Source organism: Neodiprion pinetum, chromosome 5, assembly GCF_021155775.2.
Source record: "Neodiprion pinetum isolate iyNeoPine1 chromosome 5, iyNeoPine1.2, whole genome shotgun sequence".
NCBI lineage: Eukaryota > Metazoa > Arthropoda > Insecta > Hymenoptera > Diprionidae > Neodiprion > Neodiprion pinetum.
Genome location: NC_060236.1, coordinates 8,494,903 through 8,521,863, shown reverse-complemented (window position 1 = coordinate 8,521,863; position 26,961 = coordinate 8,494,903). Strand labels below are relative to the sequence as shown.

The window sequence follows — 26,961 nt, the reverse complement described above, 5'->3', positions numbered from 1 at the left end:
AGGGCTCCTTCTCCTTCTCTTTCTTTCTATCTATCTCTCATTTCTCTCTCTCTCACACACACACACACTCTACTACGCAAGATTACGCGAGTACTAATTTTCGTCCGCGGAAAATACCGCGAATCGTTACGGGACACATTTAATTGAATCAAGTTTAAGTGAATAGTTTATAGTAGAAATTGAAGATTGATTTCGCTTAAGTGATTCAATTACGACGATGATTGTTTGATATTTTTGAATCAAATGAACTGATTGCAAACTTTTTATCGTTATTTGGAAAAATTAACTGAATTATCACAACTTTGAAAATTAACACATCAATTGAATTTCTTATTATTGCGTGCTGACTATTTTAACAGCAATTCGCCATATACGGATGTTACATGATTTAATCTTCGGAATGATAATTATGTTGTGGGTAATTTCTTGAAATATTATTTTTCAATGTAATTATAAGTACTCACTACAGTTAGTATGAATTATATAACGACACGTCATCAACATTCTTGACTCTATTATTGTTTAACGATTTGCAGAATCCCGCGTTAGAACAATCGAGTAAAAGAAAATGATAAATCAGAGAAAGAGATTCATGATTCACACTGCACGGGTGAAGATAAAAAAAAAAAAACATATTTCTCACACGTTTAGACCGAGAGACGAAAAAGAGCAGATTTTACTCAAAACTGCAGGAAAAGAGGAACGAGGTTTTTGGTCAAAAATACCCATGTTAATTATATTTTTTTTTCTATAAATTTAACAGATTTCATTCTGCATACAGTGATTTTCACTGTTTCTAGTGTGAATTCTGTATTTTACAATGGGATGTGTCCCCCTTTTCCTGCAGTTTTGAATAAAATACACTCTTTTATTCTCTTCCTGTAGAAGAATCGCTTATTATTACATATCAGAGATTATCTCTCGCCAGCCGTATTGTATTATAAACGACGGAAATAGGTTAGCTGGAAGTATACATATAACTGCGTCTATATGGGTGTATGCATACGTTTGCGCTTAAATTGGCCTGACAACTATGTGATAATGTCACAACCACAAGTTGATGAGCGATTCGTGGTTAGTTTCTTTTTATTTTCATTTATCACAGCCAACCAAATCACAGATAAATGCATCTCACGGTAAGTCGCGTTAAATTGCGGTTTGCGGCTTAGGCGGTGAACCGTAGGAATGCAGTAGACTTGTTGACGTGTATTGTGTTCGCATACCTTATATAATAAATAATTATATACGGTATACTCCTACGTACCGACAATCAGAGCATAAACATAGATAAAAGTCATAAGCACGTGAACGTTGGAAAATGAAACTGTTCTTCTTCTTCAACCATAATATCCGTTTTATGATAATTACACTTGTCATCTCTCAGCAAAACTTATGCAGCAGGGTCGAAAAGATGAACTAAAATATATTGTTCTATAACTAACAAGCTAAAATCAATCGCACTTTGGTTATACTTCCGAACGTTTGAATTGTAACCTGCAACAGTTCAATTCTCGTGTACTCGTAACTGAAATTTCGTTACATTGGTCAGTGACGCGTGACGTCATTGAGGGTTCGAACGCGGGAGTTTCAAATTGGTTGAACCGTCTCTCACAAATTAATATAAATAATATCGATGATAACGATTTTCTCCAGACTTTTAGAAACCTCTAATTCGATAAATTAAGCTCACTTTGGCTTTCTCGATTTATTCGGTTACACAATCCGAACGAATGTGATCAGGCCACTTTGAAATAGTATTTTTCGATACTAGTGCGCGAAGGTGGCAATGCCCGCACAAGCGTGAAGGCGCAGCACGAGCCCAGAGACGAGTCGAAAGGCGAGTGTGGCGCATTCACGCGAGATAGGCATTGCCAACTTTCGCGCGTGTATCGAACTCTATTTTTTGCTACACCTGTAATGGAAAGTCCGACATACACGATTATATTTACACGAAACCACGGCACGATGTCTGTTCAGTGACGATGTCGAGCACGGCAAAGAGCGACAAACTATTCCGTCGGTGGCGCTAGTGCAGCTGTTTGCGAAATGTGCAACTGTGGATAAAAGCGCGACCGTCTTTTTCGCACACCGATAGCAATGTGCGAAGGTTTATCTTATACCGCCGGCAATGTGCGAACGTTTTTTTCTCACTCCGCTAGCAATGCGCAAAAGTTTTTCCCACACATGTGTATAAAAGACTACTTTCGGTGCTTGTAAATGGTGCATAAAAATGAACTTTCCATGCAGGTGTTGCAAAAAAGTATACACGACTGTAGTGTAAATAAATGTAAATTCTCGTGATCCTGATTCAACGCAGGTGGTGGATGTGACGCGTTTATACTTATTTACGATGCCGGGACAAAAAATTGCCACAAGTAAAATTCCTGCAAGCTATATAGAGGCGCAGCTTACACGTTGTGTGTCGACGATGGTGTGTGTGACACACGGCGACGCGCATCCCGACTCTTTTGCTGCAATAAACAAAGAAGAAATAAAAAGAAAACAGATAACAATAAGTATAAAAAATGCGCTTTTTTGTTCCTTGACGTTGGTGTCACCCTCCTCGGATCTCTGCACTCGTCGCGCAACATTCCTCAGCCTTTTGTTCACTCCATCTTATTTTGCAAACTCGTTTCTTCGACTAGCGTGTCAATCGCGGTATAAATTCGATAATGAGATCGATATTCAACGAAGATCGATCGAGGAGTGACGAAAATTCGAACTCGACAGTTTGCAGACTGTTAATAAAAGAGGTAATAAATTTGTGTAGAAAGGAAAAAAACAACAGCCTTGGATGAATTTTTCCATTCCACGATATTGGAATCCTTTTTCTTTTCCCACCTTTATTTCTGCTCATTCTCGTTTCGCTTTCCTTATTTCTCCAGCAGCCGTCTGCAGTCCGTTCTTTTATTATACACAAATGGGTCTTATTGTTAAGCTTCTCGGGGGCATAATGCAAGTTTCTTGTTTACCAAAATTGGGTGCAGCCTGTCTCATCCAGAGCTTGCGCTGTGACATTTTCTGTTCTCAATTGTTTTAAATGTATAACCAACAAGCGAAGAAGTACAATTGGAATGCCATTCATGCAGCTCGTGTATATGAGAGACATATACGATGCATACAGTCATAAATATCAAAACGACAATGCGAATTTGTGGAATTCTTATCGACGACAGCGATCGTAGAAGTTTGTCATAATAGTTGTGAAAAAATATCCAAGGCATTGGTTCGTTTAGAAGTTATTGAAATTTTATCGATGTAAAAACAGAACGTAATTTAAACAAATACGTGCCTTTCTACGTTACTTCTAATTGTATAATTTTTTATATGCCTAGATATTTTATTTGGCAGTTGAAAGATTGTGCGATATAATTTCTTCCCATAATATTCTCAACAAGGCTTTCTTGAAACGAGGACAGCTTATATTTACAGCAAACATTATGCATGATTCTGGATTTTCTCCGCACGTCGTTATCTGAGAAAATGATATAAGATATTTCCTTTTTGAAACGAATAAGCATTCATTTAACGGTAAAAATATGAATATTTAAGTTCACACATAATATAAATAAGAAGTGCAGGTTTTTCTGTACGTATAACGAGACGCATAATTTTCCTGTTCATAATATAAATTTATCAAGACCTGCGGTGTTTCCGTTTTCCCATACTTCCGCAGAATACTGCGGTGGATTGTGAGAGTAAAAAAAGTATGATAGTGAACGAGGTAAAATTGTTGCAATCGTGCGTATATAATCATTCTGCTTACTCACTTTTTCATTTTGATATTCGGGAGTGTCGAATTTGATCAATTGTTGAGATCCCCGACACATTCATAAACAAACTTTGATTCTTCTCTGCTAAAAAATATCGAAAAAACACACAAATGTACGTGATGGACATGAACAATTGCCTGATTACGAAGATTTTTCTGGTAAAACCGAACGCGCTCGATTAAATCATATGAGAATTACTGATTGACAGGAGAATAAATTGATTGAATTCAATCGATGGTCGCGGAGTGTGATTAACGACGTACGTGCAGCCTGGGCGTATATTATTAACTTCTTATGTTTCCTTATTCTTTCTATTCTTCCCTCTCGTCATCTATAACACTGAAATCGATACCCGGCTTACAAAACATGGATAAATAAAGTAATGATCAACATCATTCGTACGATATTGTGATAAGATTGGTCAACAAGGTGGTCGGCAATTGATGCAATACAAAAATCACCCTTTTTTTTTGTATCACATTTTCTGTTTCACATTCATTTTAAGAATGAGGAAAAAGGAAACACGAAAGAAAAAATGCATCTGCCATTTTAAACGCGGTGTCTAGCCACTGGTTTTTTTTTAAATTATAACTCCGATACACGAAATGCGGTCCTGCAGTTGCTGTTATTTTAAATGTCGAACTTGTCGCTTTTTGTAACAACGTAGACGAACCGAATTTTGTGAATTTGTTACTTGAATAAAAATTGTAATCCTTTTAACTTCGGTCGACTATAATTTTCAAGATTCGACTTGCAGTTACTCATCCAAATTGAATCCAGTAAAATCAAACTTTGTCTCTGCAATTTAACATCGTCCGTCATTTTTGTTTTTCCTACGAATGATACGGGAATTTGAAATTGTCCTTGAAAATGCGGTAAGTATACGTGAATTTGATACAGGCGACCGGAAGTTTGTTCATCAAATTGAACTTGCGTAAAATTTCGTCCTAGATCTAATAATAAGAACCCTTACTCAACTGACTTCACATTAAAATCATATCTTCGAAATATTATATAATAAGTCACGTAGTTATATTATTAACAAGTATAAGCTACTTAAAAATTTTTCCTTTTTTCGCCCCAATTTCCTCACCGCATCTCTTACATGTCTTAAGGGGGGGGGGGAGGCTGTCGGGTATCATTAATTCTGTGAAACAAAAAGGACACCTTCTTAAAAATTTTTTTTACAACGTACAGGCAATCTATTTGAAATTAACCGATTACAGTATCGTAGAGTAACATTTCGAGAATATTTTCTGAAAATTTCAGTGAAAAATATTAAAAACTTGAGCCGTTGGCAGCAAATCTCCGGAGACGTCTCGAAAAAATAGTTGTTTTGCGGTGACGGTTGTAACTCATCACTGGGTCATAGGAAATCAAAAAATAAAATTTATTTTATCACTTTATGAGTTTCCCAATGTAAGGCTGTCGAGTTTTATTTATTTTTTTTTGTTTTAATTTGTTGTTATTTTCGATTTTACATTAACCCTTAGCGGCCACATGGGGTAACTCATTACCTCACGCTGAAAAAACTAGTTGTACAAGACATGTATATGGGTGTTTCAAGACTTCTAACCGAGTGTTTCATGTTCGTTGAAGAGTTCTTCAATATTTCTAATGATTTTTATCGGTCAATTTATAGATGGCGTACTAAAAACTGGTCGTATGTGTGAAAATTCAGAAAAAATGGCTTTTTTCAGAAAAAAAATTCATTACTCCGCCATTTTTCTCAATATTAAGGGCTAAAATTTTAGGATTTTACGCACAACATATACCACTGCCATAAAAAAAAAAAAACGCTATCCGCCGATCATTCAAAAAGTATATTCATTTTGCAAAATTACTCGAGGGGTTAATAATTTCATTTCTTTTTCTGAGCCTGGGGTAATTAGTTACCCCGTGTGGCCGCTAAGGGTTAATAAATTTACCAATTTTTCTTTGGCGAAAATCGCGTTTTTGACTTTCAAGTGTTACTGAAAGTTGAAAAATCAATTAAAGAAGAAAAAAAAAACAAAATCAAACTCGACAGCCCCTCAAGCAATTTATTTGGATGCTCGATCCTTTTTTCTCTAGAGATCCAACCGATTCGGAAATTCATGTTGATCTGCGAGCATATTACTTACAACAAGTATCATACATATTTAACAAAGATTACCATTTTAAGCAACTGTAATATTCAGTAGCTGGAAAACAGGGAAATTTTTACAAAATAGTCAGGAAAAATAGGAAAATTTTCGAGTCCCCGCGTCGTTGCTCGACACCCCGATTAAAAAGTGGCAGCAAAGCGTGCTTCGCCCGTTGTTGGTTTCATTGTGAGTGAAAGCTGCCAGCCAGGTCGAGGGGCGGGGGGCGGAACTTGGCGAGGTCGTCGCGACGGCGTCGCGGCGCCAGCGTCGCGGTTCCGCCAGTCTGACACCGACTGTCTGTCGCTACTTCGTTCACGAGCAACCGAGAGAGTGACGCGTTCTTTGTGCCAGCCGCGCCGGTGTCTGGCTGCTGGTCACGGGCCGTCACTACTTGAATTGCGAATCCCGTGTCACCGGCACAGTCTGAAAGCTCCTGAAAAGGAGTAAGTCGAATTCGGGAAATCCCGGTTATTCTCGAAACCGCGCGAGAAGCGCGCCGCAACAAAGTTGAAACACGCGTGCCACGCCGAAGCGAACCGACGAACCGCGCTACGATCGTCACGCATTACGTAAAGAGTTTCAGTGCTTTCGTTGTTAAAACTTACGTTCGGTTCGTTAGAAAAAAAAAATAAAAAATCTCACACGATGTGCTGAAATATCCTGACAACTTTTATACGGCAAATAATTGAGTTTTGGTTATTGCTTTTTTTTTTTTTCTTATCTTTGTTGTTTCGACGGATACGAAAGTGAATTTTCGCGAACGTGTGAGAATAGTTTATACGTAACACATGGTTTTCTATTTAATATTCTTGTGTATAACGTATGATATATAAATATACACGTATCATAAAAAGGCGAACGTGTGTGAAGAGAAGAAGCATAGATGCGCATTGACGTGAGTTGAGCTTTAAACGTGTGAGCATTTATCTGTGTTTATAGAAATCCCGTATCTCTTCGCCTATCTTCAGTTTCTTTTACCTCTTTATCCGACTCAAGTCTTTATTATTCGAGTTCGATTCTTCTCCCGAGATTGCAGTCGGTCTTTCTCTTTTTTCCCCCTTTCGAGATATCGAGGAAATAAGAGAGAGAGAGAGAAAAAAAGGGAATGAGCCAGTCTATTTTCAGTATCCTCACGCTAATGGAACATACCGACTTATTTTCAGGGTGCTTGAAACGCTCTTGTGAAGCAGCTCTAATGAACGCGCGAGAAGGAATTCTTACTCTTTCCATGAAGTATTTTCATACAGAGATAGATAAAGAGCTATTACACTTGTCTAGATACATCAATGAAACGATACTTTGTTTAAGTCGGTCAACATTTGATTCACCAATTTTTGAACTCGTCGATTTTCAAGCGAACTTCAACCGTTTTTTTGATCACATATTTTGCTTCGATTTTGAACTGGATTTCACGCTGTTGAACAATATAAAATAAACGAACAATTCAAAGTTCTTATACGTAAATCCAAAAAATAAGTTTCGTCTGCGAACGAATGTTGAATTTATACAATTGTATTACTGCAATTGTTATTTACGTTAATTTTTTTCCGTAACGTAAACTTCGGTTATTTTTAAATATTCGATTAATTTTCAACTTTCCTTTAGCACGATTCAAAGAATTATTCTTTACAGTTCTTTGATTTGCAAGTTTGTTACAATTAGAATAAAACCGAGTGAGATCTGAGAGTGAAGCAGCGATTGATCCTATTCATGTACATATACAAATATAATTGATTTTACTTTGACTCTAGGGATCTATAAATGTTGCAGATGATATAGCGAAATTTCGTAGATCGTGATTCCTATGCGACTGTTGTCCGAAAGAGAGTTGAAGAGAGTGAAATTCCGTTGTCGAAAAAGAAATTTTGGAAACTCGGAATAAACTTTTAAAAAATGTTCCCTCTACGCACCAAAACCGAATGGCGCCCATTTTCAATCGTTTTGATTCTTAATTCCGAAAATGAATTTAGTCAGTTTCCAGAGATTTTAAAATCTCTTTCAATATTATCTATTCGCAAAAATTTAGCGTTGAACGTTTCCGACGAGAATTGTTCCTACATGCATATCTGCTTCAATTGTATTATTCTTTTCTTTTTTAAATCAAGTTTTTGGTCAATTTCACCTGGTGTACAATCATCGAACATATGTAACACACATTGCGCGTTGTACAATGATTTAATGATTCATTGGTGTTTTGGCTGAATAAAGAAATGATTATTTCTGGTCCGTCTGTGGTAATTGAGGACGATAAACACCGTTTTGCAACAAAAATTAATGATATTTACGTGCAGTGATATATAACGCGGAATGATTACCGATAGTTTAGCAATCCCGTATATAATAATACCTACAACCGAAAGTTTTATTGTTCTTGCTGGTTGAATATAAGTCGCATGTATATTGGGAACAGTGATACTACACAGCAGCCGTAATATGTTGGTCTGATATTGAAGAATCAATAAATTTACAAGGCTGCGATGCATCGCATAATGCGTATATAATATAACACGCTATAGCTGTTGGTTAGTTGTAAGATTGAATGAAATGAATCGGCGCACGAGATTGGAAAAAAAAAAATATTATTAAAAAAACCCTCAGTGTAAACGGAATGTATTTGAATATGTAGGAGAAATTTTTTGATTCGGGTAATCGATGAAACAATTGTACATTATACATTACACGTCGAAAAATATACGCGGTTTTGAAATGAACCAGAAAAATGCGGCAAAGCGTTTTCGATATTATTTTTCATGACTTTAATACTCGAGTTAAACAAATTCAGCCAGATTTTATCATTTTTTCATCCAGCCCACTTTTTTTCTTTTTTTTTGTTTTCATTCCTGTGATCGGCAACCGCGTTGAAATTCGAAGGGTATAACAAAGTCTATTATTAAATCACCGCAGACTTTTTATCTCTTTTCCTTATCTTATTTTTTTCCTTTCTCTTTTTTCTTCTCATACTTTTTCATGCACACGTGCATGCGGACTGATTTGCAATGCAGACCGCGATCAAGGAAGAAACCTCATGCATGCCATTCGAACGAAAAAATCGCTGTAGCTCAAACAGCCAGAGTCCATTAGTCAAATAATATGTCCGTTCGTTTATTCGTTCGACCATAATTATTTATTACAGACTAATTTCCATTTTACAAAATCTTTCAAGGTAGCGAGTGATCGTTGCGATAAAAATGAAAAAATAAGGGACGGGAAATGTCACATGCAGCATTATGCGATCACCATTAAAAATTTGATTCAATTACGTGAAATTTTGATATCGTACAGTCGAATCATTGCCGAGCATTTATTGTACTTTCGAAATCTGAAATAAAAAATACAACGCATTCATTTAATCTCGATACATTTTAATTATATTATTCACATACTTAGGGATACGTAAAATCTTGCGGATTTGCTTTGTCTTCCCTTCGCATCGCATTCTTATTTTTTCCACAATTTGCTTACAGATGTCCGAGTTCCCAGTGGAGGGTGGCGAAAATGGGGACATGCATACCGTCATTGAGAATCTGCAGAAAAAGCGAGATCTCATCTCGGGAAGAACGGGACATCATACCCACGTCTCGACTCACTCTCATCATCCGCAAGTCACGACATCCTCACAGGTATATAAAAATAACTTGAAATGATCTTTGTTACATCGTATGACTATATTAAAGTATGGAAGCAACAACTTTTGGCCAGAATCGTCGAATTTTGTTAGTTTTCTTTTTTCGATTTTACGTCCACCATATTGGATCCGCCATGTTTGATGCAGAAATGATCAAATTCTGACATCGGATTCGTAATCAGCGACCACAAAAAGCTACGAGTAACAAAACATTGAGTGGAAAAATGTGTGACTGAAAGGGTTAAAAGATTTTAAAAAAAAAAAGGAAAGGGAGAAAAAAATTATTTTCCCGAACCTCGTGATTTTAGCGTGACTACTAATGACCGAAGCTGAGAAAAGAAGGAATTAAAAAAAGCAGGGAAAAAAAGAGAGAATGTTTATAATAGCTCGAGAGCTTAATAATACGAGCTTTCTTGGCATAACCTTGTCTCTGGCACGCGATCTGTTACGTCTTACGTCGCGCCAAAGGCGAACAGAAGTTTAAGGTGGAGACGAAGAAGTGCAGACGAGAAGTCGTAACGTAACAGATTTATATTTTTGTATGACGCGATGAAAGATGTGTACTTACCTGACTGCCAAAAGTACGGAATTTCCGTCATTGTCAAATTAGCGAAAGTCAATGAATTATTTATTTCCATTGCGTTATACGCATAAAATAACGTAATTCAAAGGCATCGATCAACAAAGATTAAAACAATTTTTATTGTGTTTTTATATTTACTCTTTTGAAAAATTTCAAACTCGATAGGCTTTCTACAATTACACACAGTTTTCAAATCTCTCAATACTTGTGTGCATAGAAATCGTACGCGAAATTGACAACGGCGCTAGATCGATCGTATTCAACCCAAACAAAGGGAATTTTCACCTGTCTACGCCAATGGTACAGCCAATCATAAACTTCCGTATCTACGCAATATTTCTGTACAATTATAACAACCGATAGCGCAACAATTAACCTTCACTTTTTTTACACCGTAAGGATGCATCTTTTCGGTAGAAATATTGGTATTTTCGGAAAAATGATTAGAGATAACCGCCATACGGCAACGTTTGTGCAAGTCCCGTCGATAGGGACAAATTTGGCCACTGGTGGCGCTGTTCGCACTCGCGTTCGGTCCCCTCCCCTATAAGCGGTGTTGCTAGAGCGTCTGAAACCACATAATTATAACGCGCGGGTATAATCGATTGAATTAGAATTGCGCAATTAGATAAGCCCTGGTAAACGATCGAGTGGTTTAGAAGTGGCCGGTTAATCGGACCGACGGAGAGTCTAGCGAGATACCGAGACATGATTGATTCACTGTTATTGTTACTTGTGAAATAGAAGTGATCCGTGCATTGCCGAGTTCAGTGATTACTTGAATTATAATCCACGACCGAAATATCATAGTGCTCTTATGATTATTTATCTATCTCTTGATTATTTACATGTTATTATCGTATTATTGTGCAAACTTTCTAATTAAATTTACGATGTGACGAATGTGGAGGAAAATAATTATGCTTCATCGTTTGAGGATGATTCAACTTGAAATAAAAAAGAATATTAATTTTTAATAACGCTCACTTTTGCTCCATTCTCAAAATTATACAATCGACGAAGCGGATCGTTTTGCTTCTATTCGAATATTCGGTTGTAATTTTACCTGAAACAACGCGTTATGTAACTGCATTGTACTGAAATTGATTTAAACACGAGGGACTGGAATTTTACAGATGAGAATACAGCGGATCATTCAATGGTGATAAATGATCTGTTTAACTCGACAATAAATTTTGACTAATTGCTTTTTCGTTGTGCATATAATTCTTCTTTGAATGAAGATCGTTGTATTTAAAATTCACCTTGAAGTTCAAACAGTAAACTACGACTTACTTCTTTCGAAAGTGATTCAACCTTGCGGTAGGACGCGACTTTTAGAACTAACGTTAAAGCGTTACATCATGTATATATACATAATGTATACACGAGGAAGTGATGTTCACATCAAATTTTTCCTACTTGTCGAATTCCTATTCCTCCTGTCTTGAATTTTAAATCAATATTTCCATTCCTCCAAAAGTACAAAAAATAAAAAAACTACAAAATCCAGTACCTACGAAAAAGAAGATCGTTGATATATTTTGTTTCTTTCATCGCACGCGTTTTCAACTCCTCCACGTGCGTTCCGTTATAACGTGACAGAGCATCCAAAAATAAACAAACGTCACCGCAGGGAATTCTCAAAATCAAAATACCGCTTGTACACCGAATTTCCCTGACACCCTCATGATGAAGTCCGCATTACTGGCGCCTAGCCTCGGATGAAACGTCCAGTATTTTTGGATCTGCACACTTAAGACCTTCCGACTAGTTTGATTATCTGTCTGTGCGTGTTTTTCATTTTATGCTTTTATTTACAAATTTTGCTTAATCTTTGTTATTATGATCGGGTTTTTAAAACCTAGCGATATAAATGGTCGGATTTTCATTCATAAGATCCCGTTTGAAGTCGGTCAATGATGGAAAGAAAAAAAAAGAAAAAAATGCTCGATTTTTGATTCGAATTTGATTTCAGGACAAAAACGAATCTTTTGCATTCATGTGGGGATTGACTCTTTGAAAAGTAAATAAAATTGTAGAGAAAAATTCACGTGTTCGTTATGTAATAAAATAATTGCAAGGTACTTTTTATCACTGAATAATAGAGCTTCTATGAATTGAAACGAGAATAACTCCTGCTTGCAATTTGCAGAAACTTTGCGAAAACGAAGTACATAATATTGTTGGTAAACGATGTGGTGTTTATGAAAGGAATTTGAATTTCACGAAGATCCGGCTTACGAGAAAAGACAGTTTCTGAGGATCCTACAGTTTTCTTCTTACAATTATAACGAGTAAAATTAAGCACAGGTAAAATCGTGCCTATAAATAATTCAAGACTATGTAACAATTGCGCAACGATAAATATATGTATAATAATCGCGGTGCGTAGAATTTCCCGCCCACAATTCAGTTCCGTATAAAGGTGTACGTACTTACACGTTACACGTATACACCGAAAAGTCCAAAGCCTTGAAACGGCCTTTCGACGAATCTCTGCCTGAGCGGCGAGAGCAATTTGAGCATTGAAAAATTGAAACACACGTTTATTCCTATAAGAAGGTTCAGACTCAACGGTCAAATAGCGTAGCGACTTTCCCGCGAATCTTGAAACCGATTAGACAATTTATACCGAAATGTTTTCACCGTTCGTTTATTGGACATCTTCCAAAATTCGAGGACAACGCTAAAACGGCGTGACGTGTATTCGACCAGTGGGACGTGACTCATGCCCTAAGTTCTAATATACCCTCTCTCTTCTTGGCCCACACTAGATGCTCACGAACCAGAGTCAGACGAGCACGTCGAGCAGAGTTGCTCAGCAGACCTCGCAGAGGATCCTCACTTCCTCCTCGTCGAGGGAGATGTCGAATGCCAGCAACGTCAAAGTTAAGGACGGACTGAACGAGCTCAAACGCGGCATCACAGAGATGAAAAACATGTCATCGAACTTCTCTCAGCGACTTCGAAGCAGCATGGAAAACCTCGTGGACAGGTCAGTCGAGTGTCATCTGCATAAATTATTACGCTAAGTTCGGGTCAGGCTTAACCCAAGCATTCTTCTCTCAAGAAACTCAAGTGGGTGCCGAATTTATCAATAGTGAATGAAACCTGGGTATACCTTTTTGAGAATACATATGAAGGTATGAAGGTATACCATGATATTCGACCAATCCGTTGAATCCTTCTAGATTGATGCGTACACTCTGAACGAGTCGAGTTTTCGAAATATCGGTATGATTACAGTTCGTACTAAGTTCAAGGGACAATCCTAAAGTTAACCATTACCGGATAACCATTTTTCGTTACTCGTGATAAAGTATCATCCATTCGTCATCCGTTCATCCACCACCTACGCTGTAAAAAATGACGGTGTTGAGATTGACCAAAATTGGCTGATGTGGACAACTATTGAACACCATTTGTGGTCAATTCCAAATCTTGACATCAGATTGGATTAGATTTACACCAAATTGTAGTATTTAAAAATTCACGCCGCATTGTTGCCTACAGTGATACCAACTTATCATTATCACCCTTTTCCGATTCACAGAGACGGCAGTGGCACCGATGAAAACCTCTCCGAGCCTCTGGTCACGTTTCCGGATCCGGACACGCCGCCTCCAGTCACAGGCACGGTCACTTTGACAGGTGGCTCGCCCTCCCAGCAGCTAAACTCTCTCAACTCGTTGGGTAATCTTCACAACATGAACCAGCCCATGGGCATGTCCAACATGCCCACCATGACCAGCATGTCCATCATTCCAGCCGGTCCGGAGACCATGAAATTCGAGCAAAAGAAGATGACCAGCGCCTCAAAAACGAAGGTAATTAAGATATCGAGTCTCCTCGTAGCCTTTTCCTATTCACAACCTTTTTCTGAAAAAGCACATCAAGTTTGTTGTTCAAATTTCTGATCCGTTCGAATTTCATTCATTCCGACAAGTGATACGATCTTAGTTGTAACGGTTTTAGAACAACTTTTCTCGGTTCTTAGGTCATTAAAATTGTTTTAAATTGTTCGGAAATTGAATTTCTACATTCATTAAACCATCGAAACTAGTCTCGAATGATCAGAAACTGTACCAGTGACTTTCAATTTTTCCCGTCCAATCGTGAAGATGTTTCGACGTAATGTCAACATAGCGTGCTCGTCTATCCATCCCAATAAACTGTTGAGTGGATTTTGGGTTCGTAAAATTGATGGTATCCTTTGTTAATTCCTAATTTCCTTTTACGACAGGTCGTGACCGACGGTTTCAGCGCGGAAAAAGCTACAGAAAATAGCGCTGAGATGAGGGCACTTCAAGCTGGTGACGTTTCTTACAAGGAGCAAAGCGCAGCTACAGTCGCCAGGGCGAGAGTCGAGCTTGATGGCGTCTCGGCAGAAAAAAGCGTCGCCTCGGCGAGGGTGAGTGCAATATTGTTATTTCTTTTTGGTTGCTTTGAATATTTTATTTAGAAAATTAATGAATCAAACTCAATGAAGTGAAAATGCTATGGAATTTCGTGGAGAACGACATATTTGGGTACTATTTTTTACTCTCTGCTCTACCGTTCGATTGCGCCCCCTTCATTTTCATCTGATTGTAAATATTTTTGCTGCAATATTTTATCAACAATCTAAATTCGCCTTAATGACAAACTGCTACTCGCTGATTCAGAATTTTTTAAATCCGGATTTTTCAGTTCTGCGTAAATCCTGAAATATAACATACTGAGTAGGTGGTTTTCCTATCGCGTAACTAGAGGTAGACTATTGTTATTATACAGCATGCCATTTGTTATAGAAAACGTACAGCCTATACGACATACATGTATTCGTTTATATGTGTACACGTAGATTTTTAACATGCGGTTAATTTTTCGCTGATTTGTTGTATGTATAACGTGTAATAATGTTATAATACGATACACAGTGACTCATTCTCGGATGGATAGTTGAAGTCGTGCCAAAAAATACTCCCGGCATGTAGAATACCTGTCAAATTTTCATTTACTGGTACCACCCACATCAACTCGCGTGCTTCTCAACGTGATTGGTGAATTTTTCCCTTTCTTTCGTTGCTTTGTTTTGTATTTATATTTTCTCACACTTTCATTCACCCTCTGGTGTTTTTTCTCTCTCATCCCGCAAAATCTCATCCCTCTGTGAAATTTTAACGGAATAAAAACAGTATTAACGTTAACACTTGAAACATCGCGATGATAAAAATATTGGACAGATTTTACTTTGTTCGGAATTGAATCTCGCTGAATAAATTTGTAGAAATTCGACGAATTACCGGCAGCGTAACGATAATAAATGATGAAGATATGGAAAGTTGGGGAGGATAATGAAAATTGGAAAAGGTAACATGCGGTTCATAATCACATATCCCTGAAGTATGAGAGACCAACCCTTTCAACGAACGATTTTTTCCCTCCGTAGATTTAGCCCACCAGTGGACAGAGATTTATATCACAGTCGCGTTTTCACCCTCTCGCCCTTCCCTCTTCTATTATTCCGTCACGCGAACTGATTAACTTTCTTTGCACCAGTCCTTCAGACTATAGTTCACCATAATTTAAAATTAGCCCGGCACACAATTGTGTCGTCCGCGTTGTTTGTTTACTTTATATATTATAATATACTTTTCGCCAAATTTAGGAATGTGAAATTTAAATTAGCGGATTACAAATAAATATACATATTTGTACACGTACGCACAAGCATTGACGATTTCTCTACGGAAAGCACGAAATTGAGGTTAGGGTCTCGTAATATTAGATTTGTTTGCCACAGCGCGTGCGCGCAGTACAGAAAAGACCACTTTTGACTCCTAGGAGTTGAAAGTAGTCTTTTCATCACTCCACGCACGCGCATTCGCAGGCTCGCTTGACCGTCATAGAAACGGGTACTTGGTCCACGCATGAAAAAACGCGTAAAATATGCTCGATGTATACAAAAACATATACATATCTACGTACGTACATCAAAAATCTTTGGACGAACGGGATGGTTTTACATGCTAATGCGACAATGTTATTTTATGCTAACGTATTGACGCACTTAATAAGTTTGAGTGTGTCTCTCGGTGTGTTTATTTTTCAAGGTAAACATTCCACGAAATAAATTCATACATTTATACCTCGTCCTCTGTATTTAAACGTACATGTATGTGTGTGTACATTTCCTCGTGTAACACCAAGCCGGTCGATACTCTTGTATGTAGTAGCTTACATAATATCCCTAGTCATTCATATAGATATACATCTGTGCGTGGATACATATGCACATATATACAATATTATATATATAAGCCAGCCACTCTTCCATTTAGTCCTTGAAAATGATGTACTCCTGGTACGGAATGAAATTTAAACTGTATCATAATTTATTGCTCAAAAACGGTAATTCAAAAATTGAAAATTGATCTTATCCAAAGTTTCAACGCCAGTATCGGGTTTCTCGAGTTCTTACAAATCGGTTTATGTGAAACAGTAGGTAAGAATTGGGTTGAGTTTCGCATCTTTCTCGCGAATTTCTTAGCTCGGAAAGTGTTTTAAAAAAATTATGCAACCTCGCTCTCAGACTTTTTTTTTTTGTTTCTTTTTTATTTGTATTGCAAAATTGTTGCAGTTCCATTTTGAAAACATAGCTTTTCAATTTTTTGATTGAAATTTTCGCTAGATATTTTTGTAAATTTCAATATCCCTCAATTATTTAATCAAATTACCGCTCCCGCAGTCTTTGAATGAACAAGAAATTTCCCTCACTTTTCTTCGTGTAAAGAAATGTATAAGACTGTGAAAAACTGTTAGGATTTTGAAAATACAAGTGGAAGGGTAAAAAAGAAATTGACGTTCTCCCTTATTCTCAGAGCTTGAAATGACGGGACTTGAGGAGTACAAATGTGGGAAATTTGAAAAATAAAAAGGTTACATTATCAAATTTTCAAAGACGGAGCTGTGTGTTTTACAAAATTTCAAAATATGGAAAGTCGGAGTGTCGAAAATTTAAAATGTAGGTAATTCTAAGTCAGAGCAGAAAAAACGAAAATATAGAAACCTTTCTATCTATACTTTGACTTTGAATATTCTCTATGAAATGGATCTTCGCGCTTTTAACAATTTGATAACGATGTCCCTTCTATTTTCCAATCCTCCTACATTTTTACCCCCGACCCAAGTAAAAATTAAAAATCTTATTACCACCCGGACCGGACTACCGATCCAATAGGACGAGCTCTCCGCTTACAATTAGTCAGACATTCTGGAGTATCAGGATAACAGGAGCTGGCAGCGCAGGATTGCGTGATTCACCGTCAGGACGACGCCGTCGCTGTCGACGTCGCTGCCCCAGGTCGATAGGTTCTCCCGTTTCTATTACAGTCGAGAAATGCCGTCTGCAAAGAGAGTATCGGATCGATCGATGCAAGGTTGCTTTGTAAGTCAGTCAGTGTGCGATGAGTCTCAAGCTCGTGAGGCTCACACGGGGTTTTTTCCCGTCACTCAGACCCCGGGAATTTGATACAACGGCTTTATTTACCTCGTGTGAAAAGTGTAACTTTCTACAAGCTCGTCGGAAAATTCTTACGATTTTCAACGGTCGATGTAAGCCTGGGGTATGTAATAAGTGATCGAAATTAGGCAAAGTAGGAATCATTCCGAAGGACAGGACATGTCGAAAATTATGCAAAGTGCTGATATGAGAGTGCAGAAGATTTAAAATCAAAAGCAAATGCACTCTTTGTAATTATCGCCAATCTGTCGTGCCCGAAAAATTCTTCGCTCCAGTTTTTCCCGTATTTAGAAACGTTATCCGTGATAACTCAGTGAATGATGCTTCGAATTGCTTCAATTTTGGGGAGAAGCTTTATTTTCAGAACAGAAATATGCACGTGAAAGTTAGCTTCAATATATTAGTAAACAAAAGATATTTCGAATTCAGGTACCTTGCGACCTTAAACTAACGTAAATACAGCTAGGAAAAATGGTGTTTGATAAAAATGTAGATATTTCATGTATTCGATAGAAAGTGAAGATTTCACGTGTTTTTCATTTGAATTTGAAAGACTTGACAACAATTGTATCATTTGTTTGAAATGATCTTAATAACGTATCGAAGAAATATTTAGAAGTCATTAAAGACCAGAATTAATAACATTGTGATATCGTGTCTGTGTAACTTGGTGAACCTGTAGAAGCAATAATTATAAATTTCTGAAAGTGATATACAGCCTAACTTATAAACACACAATGATGATGTTGCACTGTATACAAACGTAATACTTTTTTTAAGGGGGCTCGTAAATTGTCTGCATACGGATACACGCAGATGTCGGTATATTCTATTTTAATTAATCGATTAAAATTGACTTCAGCCAACCGCGTTTATTTTGCGTGGCCTACCCGAGTCATAATATTTTCATGTTATGGAAAAAGAGAAGTGAAAAAAAAAAAAGAATGAAATCAACGGCGGACTTCATTATTCTATTACTTCTCGTAAATCACTCGTGAGGAAAATTAACGTCTCTGCATGCTTGTTTTTACTATTTTAATATTATTTTTTATATATTCTACCGACTCCGTATATTTATTCCTCAATTAAATAAATTTAAAAAAACAAATAGAAACCGATAGAGTGAACAAAGAAGTACGGATCTCGTTAAATTTTGCTAGAAATATTTGATAATACGAGTAAATTTCGATTGATAAATTCAATACAAAAATTCATCGTGTACGCGGATGACGCAGAACGTATGAAAAAAAGATGTCGAAAAATTACGGAACTCGTTTTTAGATGACAAATTTGAAAATTTTTTGGCGCTGCTATCACGCTGTCTAAAAACGCAAAGCAAGCAAGTCTCGAAATTCGGTGAACCGTGAATACGTAACGTTTGTCGTGTACAACCCACGTGACTGAGAAATGACGGAAATAGAATAATTTTGGGTTCGTTGCCAATTGGTGCAATATTAGTAACCGTGCTCCGGCGATTCAAGGCCTCGGGTCAAGAATCAAGATCAATGCGATTTCCTAGGAGACTCATTAATCATTCGCTGAAAAATATTGCCACAATTTTTGTTACCCCCTGTAATTTCCAGCAGTTTTCTTTGAACTTTCTCTCTTTCTCTCTTTCCCTCTCTTCCTTTATCCCTGCTCATTTCCACTTTTCAAAGTTCATCGCTATTTCGTTTTTCAGCCCAAATCCGTACGCGGTTGTTGGCCCACCTGTGCCCACGATCGGCGTCACGACGCCCACGCGGGCAGCATTGATGGCGGGAAATTTGTATAGAGACACGCTTTGTTGTTATTGGCAGACGGTTCGATGGTCACGTGGACGTCTATCCTGTCTTTCTTTGCTCTGCAGAGCTTCCGCTGTTCTTCTAGCTAGGGTTATAACACGCAACATGTACGACGAAATTAAACATCCGACGCCAGGCGTCGCGGCTAGACTCGCCAGAACAGAGTGATCGACGATTCCCGTACTGGCTGATTGCGAGCTTTCGTAACTCCGTTTTCGCGTCGCGATAGAAAAGGAAAAATTTATCTTACATCGACACGTGGATCTAGAATAAATACGGAAGATTTTTTTTTCAGTTACCGATAATATTTTTAACTCCGCTCCATCTTTCTCCATATTTTATTACTCGTACCGATTTCATCATAGTTTTTTCAAATTCTAACCAACTATAAAGTTTCGTTTTTATTTTTCATTTTACCGTAAATTTTAACGAGGAGAAATTTCGTTTTGTTAATCTAATCACATTCTATTCTTTGCTTTTCTTTTTGAAGTAGAACTGTAATCACATTTGTAGGGAATATAAATATGCATAATATACATTATAGAATCCTAAAAAATTCAATTTAACTTATTCTGCGTTTATAACACTGAGCAAGTACGAAGAGATTTCGTCGAAACTGGAAAACGCGAGTGTTTGCGGTTTAAGAGTGATAGTAGTGGTAACAAATTTTATCAACTTCCTTCTTTACGGAGATTTATAATGTGTGAATACGAATTTCCTTTCAAAGTTCTGTTTAACATCGCGATCTGATTGGAATGTTAAATGATTATTGAGTTTTATATCGTGATTTTCCTTCAATCCTTCCTGTGCTGATTTTTACACCGTGCTATCTTGCGGTAAATACTTATAAACCGCGGAGTTTATTCAAATTTACGACATGAGTGCGCCTTGGCCAGTGAATCGTGGTATTTTGCGTCGGCAAAAATTTTCTCAACCTCTTTCTGTAAGTCTTATGTATAGGTATAAATATTATTCAGAATTTAAAGACGGTTTGATTTTCTTTTGAAAGCAATTCTGTGTTTCCATTATACATCTGTATATACGGATGTAAATCGAAATCAGTTACAATTAAATTTCATATTATTGTTACATATTTTTCGATTACTGTTCTGGTAGCGTATCATTTTACACAGTTAAAATCAAACGCTGAGATCAGCATGCGAAAATTTCACTCTTCTCTCTACGAAATTATTATAACTCTTCTCTGTGTTCACAATTGAAAATCTTATCAGGTTAGTTTTGTGGGAATAATATGTTGAAAATTGGTCAATGAGAAATTTATAATCCCTGCAAAACTAACGAAAAGTTAGCGTTCGCGGAAACTCGGAAAAAGTCTGGGAATCATAAAACTGCGATACTTGATACATCGAGAAATCTGGATTAAACGAGACCCTCGAAAATAACACTTTCCGCGTAAAATTTTCCCAAGTTCTATATATACGTCTTACATCCTTTGACAAGATTGGCTTTTGGCACATGTTCGATAGATCGAACCAGGTGCACGTCTACCAGAAGCTTGCGTTACCAGCTTCGAGTTTGAATCCGAAGAAGCAATGACGATTACCGACATATATTTTAAATCAACTTGCTTTTCAAAATGGCGGAATGATATTTAGATTTTTTAACGGATCAATGGTACCATAACCGTCGATTCCTCCCGCGTATCGGATGTCGTGCGAATATTTTCAGACATAAGAAATTCAGGATTTTTTTTATCCACGGATCGATCGATTACGGCGCACGCTTCGTGTACGGAAGATTCTCGATCTTTGCTTTCGAGATGAAATTATTCACTACGTGATTATTGTGAAAAATAACTTGTTTGCATAAAAATAATATATATGGTATGTGTACACGTATATATTATAATGCTTTGAATACGAAACACGCGGCAATCGACGACACGTCACTATTTCGTAGGTATATTTAGCATAGCATACGTCATCATAACCCATGATGAGTGCCTCTCAACATGCGCGGAAAAGTTTCGGTCTTGCAGATATTTTCTGCCAGAACGTTTAGTTGCTCGCATCGAGTCGCACGCGTCTGTCATTTTTCCATCCTTCATGCAAGCCGCGTAAAAAAATTTTCGGTTCGATCGCTTAATCACACGAGTGTTTTTAAAGGATATACAGAATCTAGTGCGGAAGTGTATCGTCTCTCTCTCTCTCTCTCTCTCTTTCTCCTTATCTCATTGATACGTTGTAATTTCATGGGCAAAAATTAATTGTGTCGGTGTTGATTATTTACCGACCTTAACAATTTGCAATATTATTGATTGAACTCTCACCGATCTTTCGTAAACGTCTGTATACAATTCTATAATAGTGTTCAAACTTTTTTTTTTTATTCTGCTTTTTGCACAACTTCATGCTTGTCGAGTAATTTTTTTCTATACATTTTTATTCTCTAGTTCCTGAACTAATTGTAACGATTTAAAACTGTTCATAGATTTTTCTTAATACAGAAATTACAGGCAGTCATTGTTACTGCGGAAATAATTTTCACATACACGCACTTACGAATCGTTGATATTTTATTTCATTTTGTATTTTTGTTTTCACTAAACACTGACAAATTCACCCTCCGTTTATGTCGTCGATTTAACCCCGCGAAACAGGAGACGTTCGAAATTCAAATGAAACCGTTCCCACCAGTACCAAATGAGAGAAATGAAAATTTTTTTAAATCCGCATTGCGGCTGTTATAATCTTAGCACTCAGCACTCGGCCGACGTAAGTTCGTGAATATATTTCCGAGCTATAAACATCTGCAGTTTTATTTTTGTTATTCCTTATTTCGTTTCATATTCAAGGCGCGGAAAAAAAAACTGCCAGCGATATCGCTCAGCAGAGCGTCAATATTGAATGACTGTGAAACGTTCGTTTCAAGCAGCAGCTCAGCAACTTTTTTCCCACGTATTCCGAAAATTAACGTAACAATTTTTTAATCTAATTTCGTTTCCTTTTTATTCATTTTACGCAGGAACAACGAAGTCTTAAGGCTGGTGATCTATCGCATCAAGAAAGCAACAACATGTCCGCATCGACGATGAAAGTACAGAGCGATTCGTATAGTTCGGAAAAGGTAAGATTTTAAAATATTAGCATATTGTTATTTGGCTGAATATTTTCAATTTCATTATCGTTATTGCTGTAACGGTCTACATTATACGAATAATTTATTCTCAAACTACCGGGAAACGTGTAAGCACATTGTAAATGCGTTTCAAATCTCGGACGCGTTTATTTATATACTATACGTATCACTCCGCGAGAATACTTTGAAAAAATATTTGGCCGAGTAACAAAAATTCAATATAGTACCTACTCTCAAATCGTTGTGCGTTGTACTTTTCCTGTTCGTAGATACTCTGATTTAAATCCTGAATCTAACTCCTGTAATCAACGCAAAAGTTCCCAGTTCGGCGTCGGAAATCTCATTTGTATAATACAGTTATCTGTACAAATAATGTCTTTTTGGTAGCGTTGAATTAGTAATTTGTCGATTAAACGACCGTCGAATTAATTTGTTTACGCGTCTAATATCAGCGTGTTTTGCTCACTGGTTTTTTTTTTCTTCCTACAGAAAGCAATGGCAGCTCAGCAGCAGAGACAGACGGTGACGTCGACGGGTATATATAATCACGAGAAGCACATGGCGGCTAGTTCGCAATCGAGCGTAACGATAGCGTCGAAGGGGGTCAGCTCAAAGGCGTCGATCACGTCGGCCACGTCGGCGGTTAACCAGCTGATGAACAACGGCATGAGGCCCGCCGAAGACGAGCTCCTTTCCTTGCCACTGGACGACCTTGACGTGCTCTCATCAAATTCGAATCTTCAGGACGTTGAGCGGGCTAAAGCGAAGTACTCTGGCTTTTTGGACACTCTGGTACAGCGGCTGAAGGCCAGCGATGGAAAGAACGCAAACGCGCCGCTGCTACTGAACAGAGTTAGCGAGATCATCCGGAAGGCATGGGCAGTTCCTACCCACGGTCACGACCTCGGCTACACGCTGTGCAACACCCTGAGGAATCGGGGGGGTCTCGACATGCTCATGTCAAATTGCATAGCCCAAGATATCGAGCTTCAGTTCTCATCCGCGAGGCTGTTGGAACAATGTTTAACGAACGAGAACAGAGCTCACGTCGTTGAGAATGGACTCGAGAAGGTCGTCAACGTAGCATGCGTATGTACCAAGAACGCGAACTCGGTTAACCACTCCAGGGTAGGCACCGGGATACTGGAACACCTCTTCAAGCACAGCGAGGGAACCTGCAGCGACGTAATCAGGCTTGGCGGCCTCGACGCCGTGCTCTTCGAGTGCCGAAAGAACGACGTCGAGACACTCAGACACTGTGCCGGGGCCTTGGCGAACCTCTCGCTTTACGGCGGCGCCGAGAACCAGGAGGCCATGATCAAGAGGAAGGTACCGATGTGGCTGTTCCCACTGGCCTTTCACACCGACGATAACATCAAGTACTACGCCTGTCTGGCCATCGCGGTTCTCGTTGCGAACAAGGAGATCGAGGCTGCGGTACTCAAGTCCGGAACCCTGGACCTCGTCGAGCCCTTCGTAACGTCGCACAATCCCTACGAATTTGCAAAGTCGAATCTCGCCCACGCTCACGGGCAGAGCAAGAACTGGCTCGAACGACTCGTCCCGGTTCTGAGCTCGAAACGAGAGGAGGCCAGGAATCTTGCTGCCTTCCATTTCTGCATGGAGGCTGGGATCAAGAAACAGCAGGGTAACACCGAGATATTCCGCGAGATCGGGGCCATCGAACCTCTCAAGAAGGTCGCCAGCTGCCCTAACGCCGTTGCGTCGAAATACGCCGTTCAGGCTCTGAGGCTCATCGGTGAGGAGATTCCCCATAAGCTCAGCCAGCAGGTTCCCCTTTGGTCCACCGAAGACGTCAGGGAGTGGGTGAAACAGATCGGATTTGCCGAGTATGCCCTGAACTTCGTCGAGAGCAGGGTCGACGGCGATCTCCTCCTACAGCTTACGGAGTCGAATCTGATCGAGGACATCGGATTGACGAACGGCATCAGGCGGAGGAGGTTCACCAGGGAGCTTCAAAATTTGAAAAAAATGGCCGACTACAGCAGCAGGGACACCGGGAACTTGAACAGTTTCCTTGAATCCATTGGACCAGAGTTTTCGATTTATACATACGCGATGCTTAATGCCGGCGTCGACAAGGACTCGATCGGTAATTTGTCCGAGGATCAGCTTCAGAACGAGTGCGGTATCGCTAACAGCATTCACAGGCTCATGATACTCGAAGCGATCAAAAACAAGCCACATAATCTTGGAATATTCAATTCGTCCGGTGACGAGTCGCCAGACAAATCTCTCGATGTTTTTGTCAGCTATAGAAGATCCAACGGGTCGCAACTCGCCAGTCTACTCAAGGTCCATCTGCAACTCAGGGGATTCTCCGTATTTATCGACGTCGAGAGATTGGAGGCTGGGAAATTTGACAATAACCTTCTTCAAAGTATCAGACAGGCGAAACACTTCCTACTTGTTCTCACACCCAACGCTTTGGAGCGATGTATACAGGATACCGAATGCAAAGACTGGGTACACAGGGTAAGTAAACTCAACATTGATTGATGATACTACAAGATTCCACTTATATAGTTCCAAAATTGATACGGCGAAGTTCGTTCTTTTCGAAGAAAAATTGTAAAATCTAGTAGTAGTAGTAGCAGTATTGTTTTGTTGGCTTCAACTATATAGGCCACTTTGCCGTACAACAACGCTCAACATTGGCGCGTATTGAAGTACAATTTTAAGTTTATTTATATGATTAGATACTCTTATCTCTAAATCAAGTATATGAAAATTCGTAAATGTAGAGTAAACAAGAACGCGTAATAATTTCACTCTTTTTTAAACGTTAAGGTCTATACTTGTAAAAACGAAACTACGGAATAGGGTTGATATAATTCAATTTTACGTTTTTTTTTCAACATATTATTTCTTTGACTTTCATATAATTCGCATTGCCAAAAAATATGGTCAATAACATCTGGCCCTTTTCCGCATCTACAAATGTCATCATAGGCAATATTATATCTAGTTTGTAAAAGTTATTGGGAACGGAAATGTGGCGACATCTGGTGGCAGAAAAATTTATTACTCCCATTGGGCCATATTTAATTTTAAATATCCTATTTGTATCTTTTGCAGTATATTGATTCCATGTGAAAAAACTAAAGCCTCCTAGCTTGCAATAAGTTCTTCGTATTTTTTTATTCGCATAATTGACCTATGGCCATTTATTGATAGAGAACTGTTTCTGCGCACTCTTGTTTGGCTCCGTTCCTATATTTGTTCCAAATACTTATTCAGATTTCAATAAATCTCACGAAACCTTTGAACTCATATTATTGAAGCCATAAGACACTCCACACAACTGTGGATGATCATATAATTAATAGCGAATATGTGCTTTTCTTCTCAACAGGAAATCGTTGCAGCCCTAGGATCACATTGCAACATCATTCCCATAATAGATAATTTTCAATGGCCAGAGCCAGAAGACCTTCCGGAAGATATGAGGGCAGTATGTCACTTCAATGGTGTCCGTTGGATACACGATTACCAAGATGCTTGCGTAGACAAGCTAGAAAGGTGCGATAATAATTGTCTATTAGTAATATTTCTGTGATGTGAAACTCCATTCGATAGTTTATTATATAGGTAATAGGTATACAGTTACAATTGTAGTTGCTCAAACATAAGCGATGGTCATTTCATTCCACTAATTTTCCTATTCTAATTTGACAAACGCAGGTTTATGCGCGGTGAAATTCCTATGAGGTCGGACCTCTCTAGTGGCATACCAAGAAGTTTGGCATCCAAAGATGTTACTCAGCCAAGCACACCGGCTAGCACAAATATACGACAACCCAGTTATCAGCGAATGCACAGCAATGAAAGTCGCGGAAGTGACAAAGACTCGATAAATGGTAGAGATTGACTAGATGGCCCCCCCACAGCTATACCCAACAGGTGAGAATCAACTTCAATTTATATATGAATATCAGCTCGCCCGCACATTTGACTCGATAGTATCTGTCTTGGAATCGTTAATTTCGCTTCAAAATCTACTAATTACTTTCTGCAATATACTGGTGATACTACTAACAAATACACGGCTTGATTACAATGTTCTTGAGTAATATTCTTTTGAAATAATACAGCAAAACGTAATAACGCTTTGCGTATGAATAACAAGTTTTGGATATTTGCTAATGAGTGAATGTGAGGCAGCTAACAACAAAGTTGGAAGATTACTAACCACATGATTGTCTTTTCTTTCTTTCATGCAGCCCAGGAATAGACTTTGCATCAAGACTAACATGATTAGGTTGGTTTAATCATAAATTGTTTTTCGCTACCTAAATTTTTAGTGGCCATGTTAGATTGATCATTTGTTTCACCATTTTTTTCAACCCTCACTTTTGAACTATTCTACATTGCAGCTCTGTTTAGTGGTATTTTTGCATTAATCTGTGTTTTCAAAACACGATTACAGTTTTGGTGTACTTA

At 38.2% G+C, this 26,961-nt stretch overlaps 1 protein-coding gene across 12 annotated transcripts in view; it reads left to right on the top strand.

Moving 5' to 3' along the window:
• Sarm (sterile alpha and armadillo motif) overlaps positions 1-26,961 on the top strand; it is a 184,499-nt gene that overhangs the window by 155,931 nt on the left and 1,607 nt on the right. For 10 of the 12 annotated variants that reach the window (XM_046629748.2, XM_046629757.2, XM_046629753.2 and 7 more), the window contains 8 exons: positions 9,364-9,519; positions 12,885-13,105; positions 13,664-13,937; positions 14,354-14,521; positions 22,384-22,485; positions 22,987-24,993; positions 25,874-26,040; positions 26,203-26,421. In XM_046629748.2, the coding sequence (XP_046485704.1) occupies positions 9,364-9,519; positions 12,885-13,105; positions 13,664-13,937; positions 14,354-14,521; positions 22,384-22,485; positions 22,987-24,993; positions 25,874-26,040; positions 26,203-26,389 (3,282 nt within the window). In that variant the 3' untranslated portion in view covers positions 26,390-26,421. Of the gene's footprint in view, positions 1-6,620; positions 6,795-9,363; positions 9,520-12,884; positions 13,106-13,663; positions 13,938-14,353; positions 14,522-22,383; positions 22,486-22,986; positions 24,994-25,873; positions 26,041-26,202; positions 26,422-26,741; positions 26,780-26,961 lie in introns of those variants that run through there. The other 2 variants (XR_006883628.2, XM_046629758.2) reach the window with 2 other exon arrangements.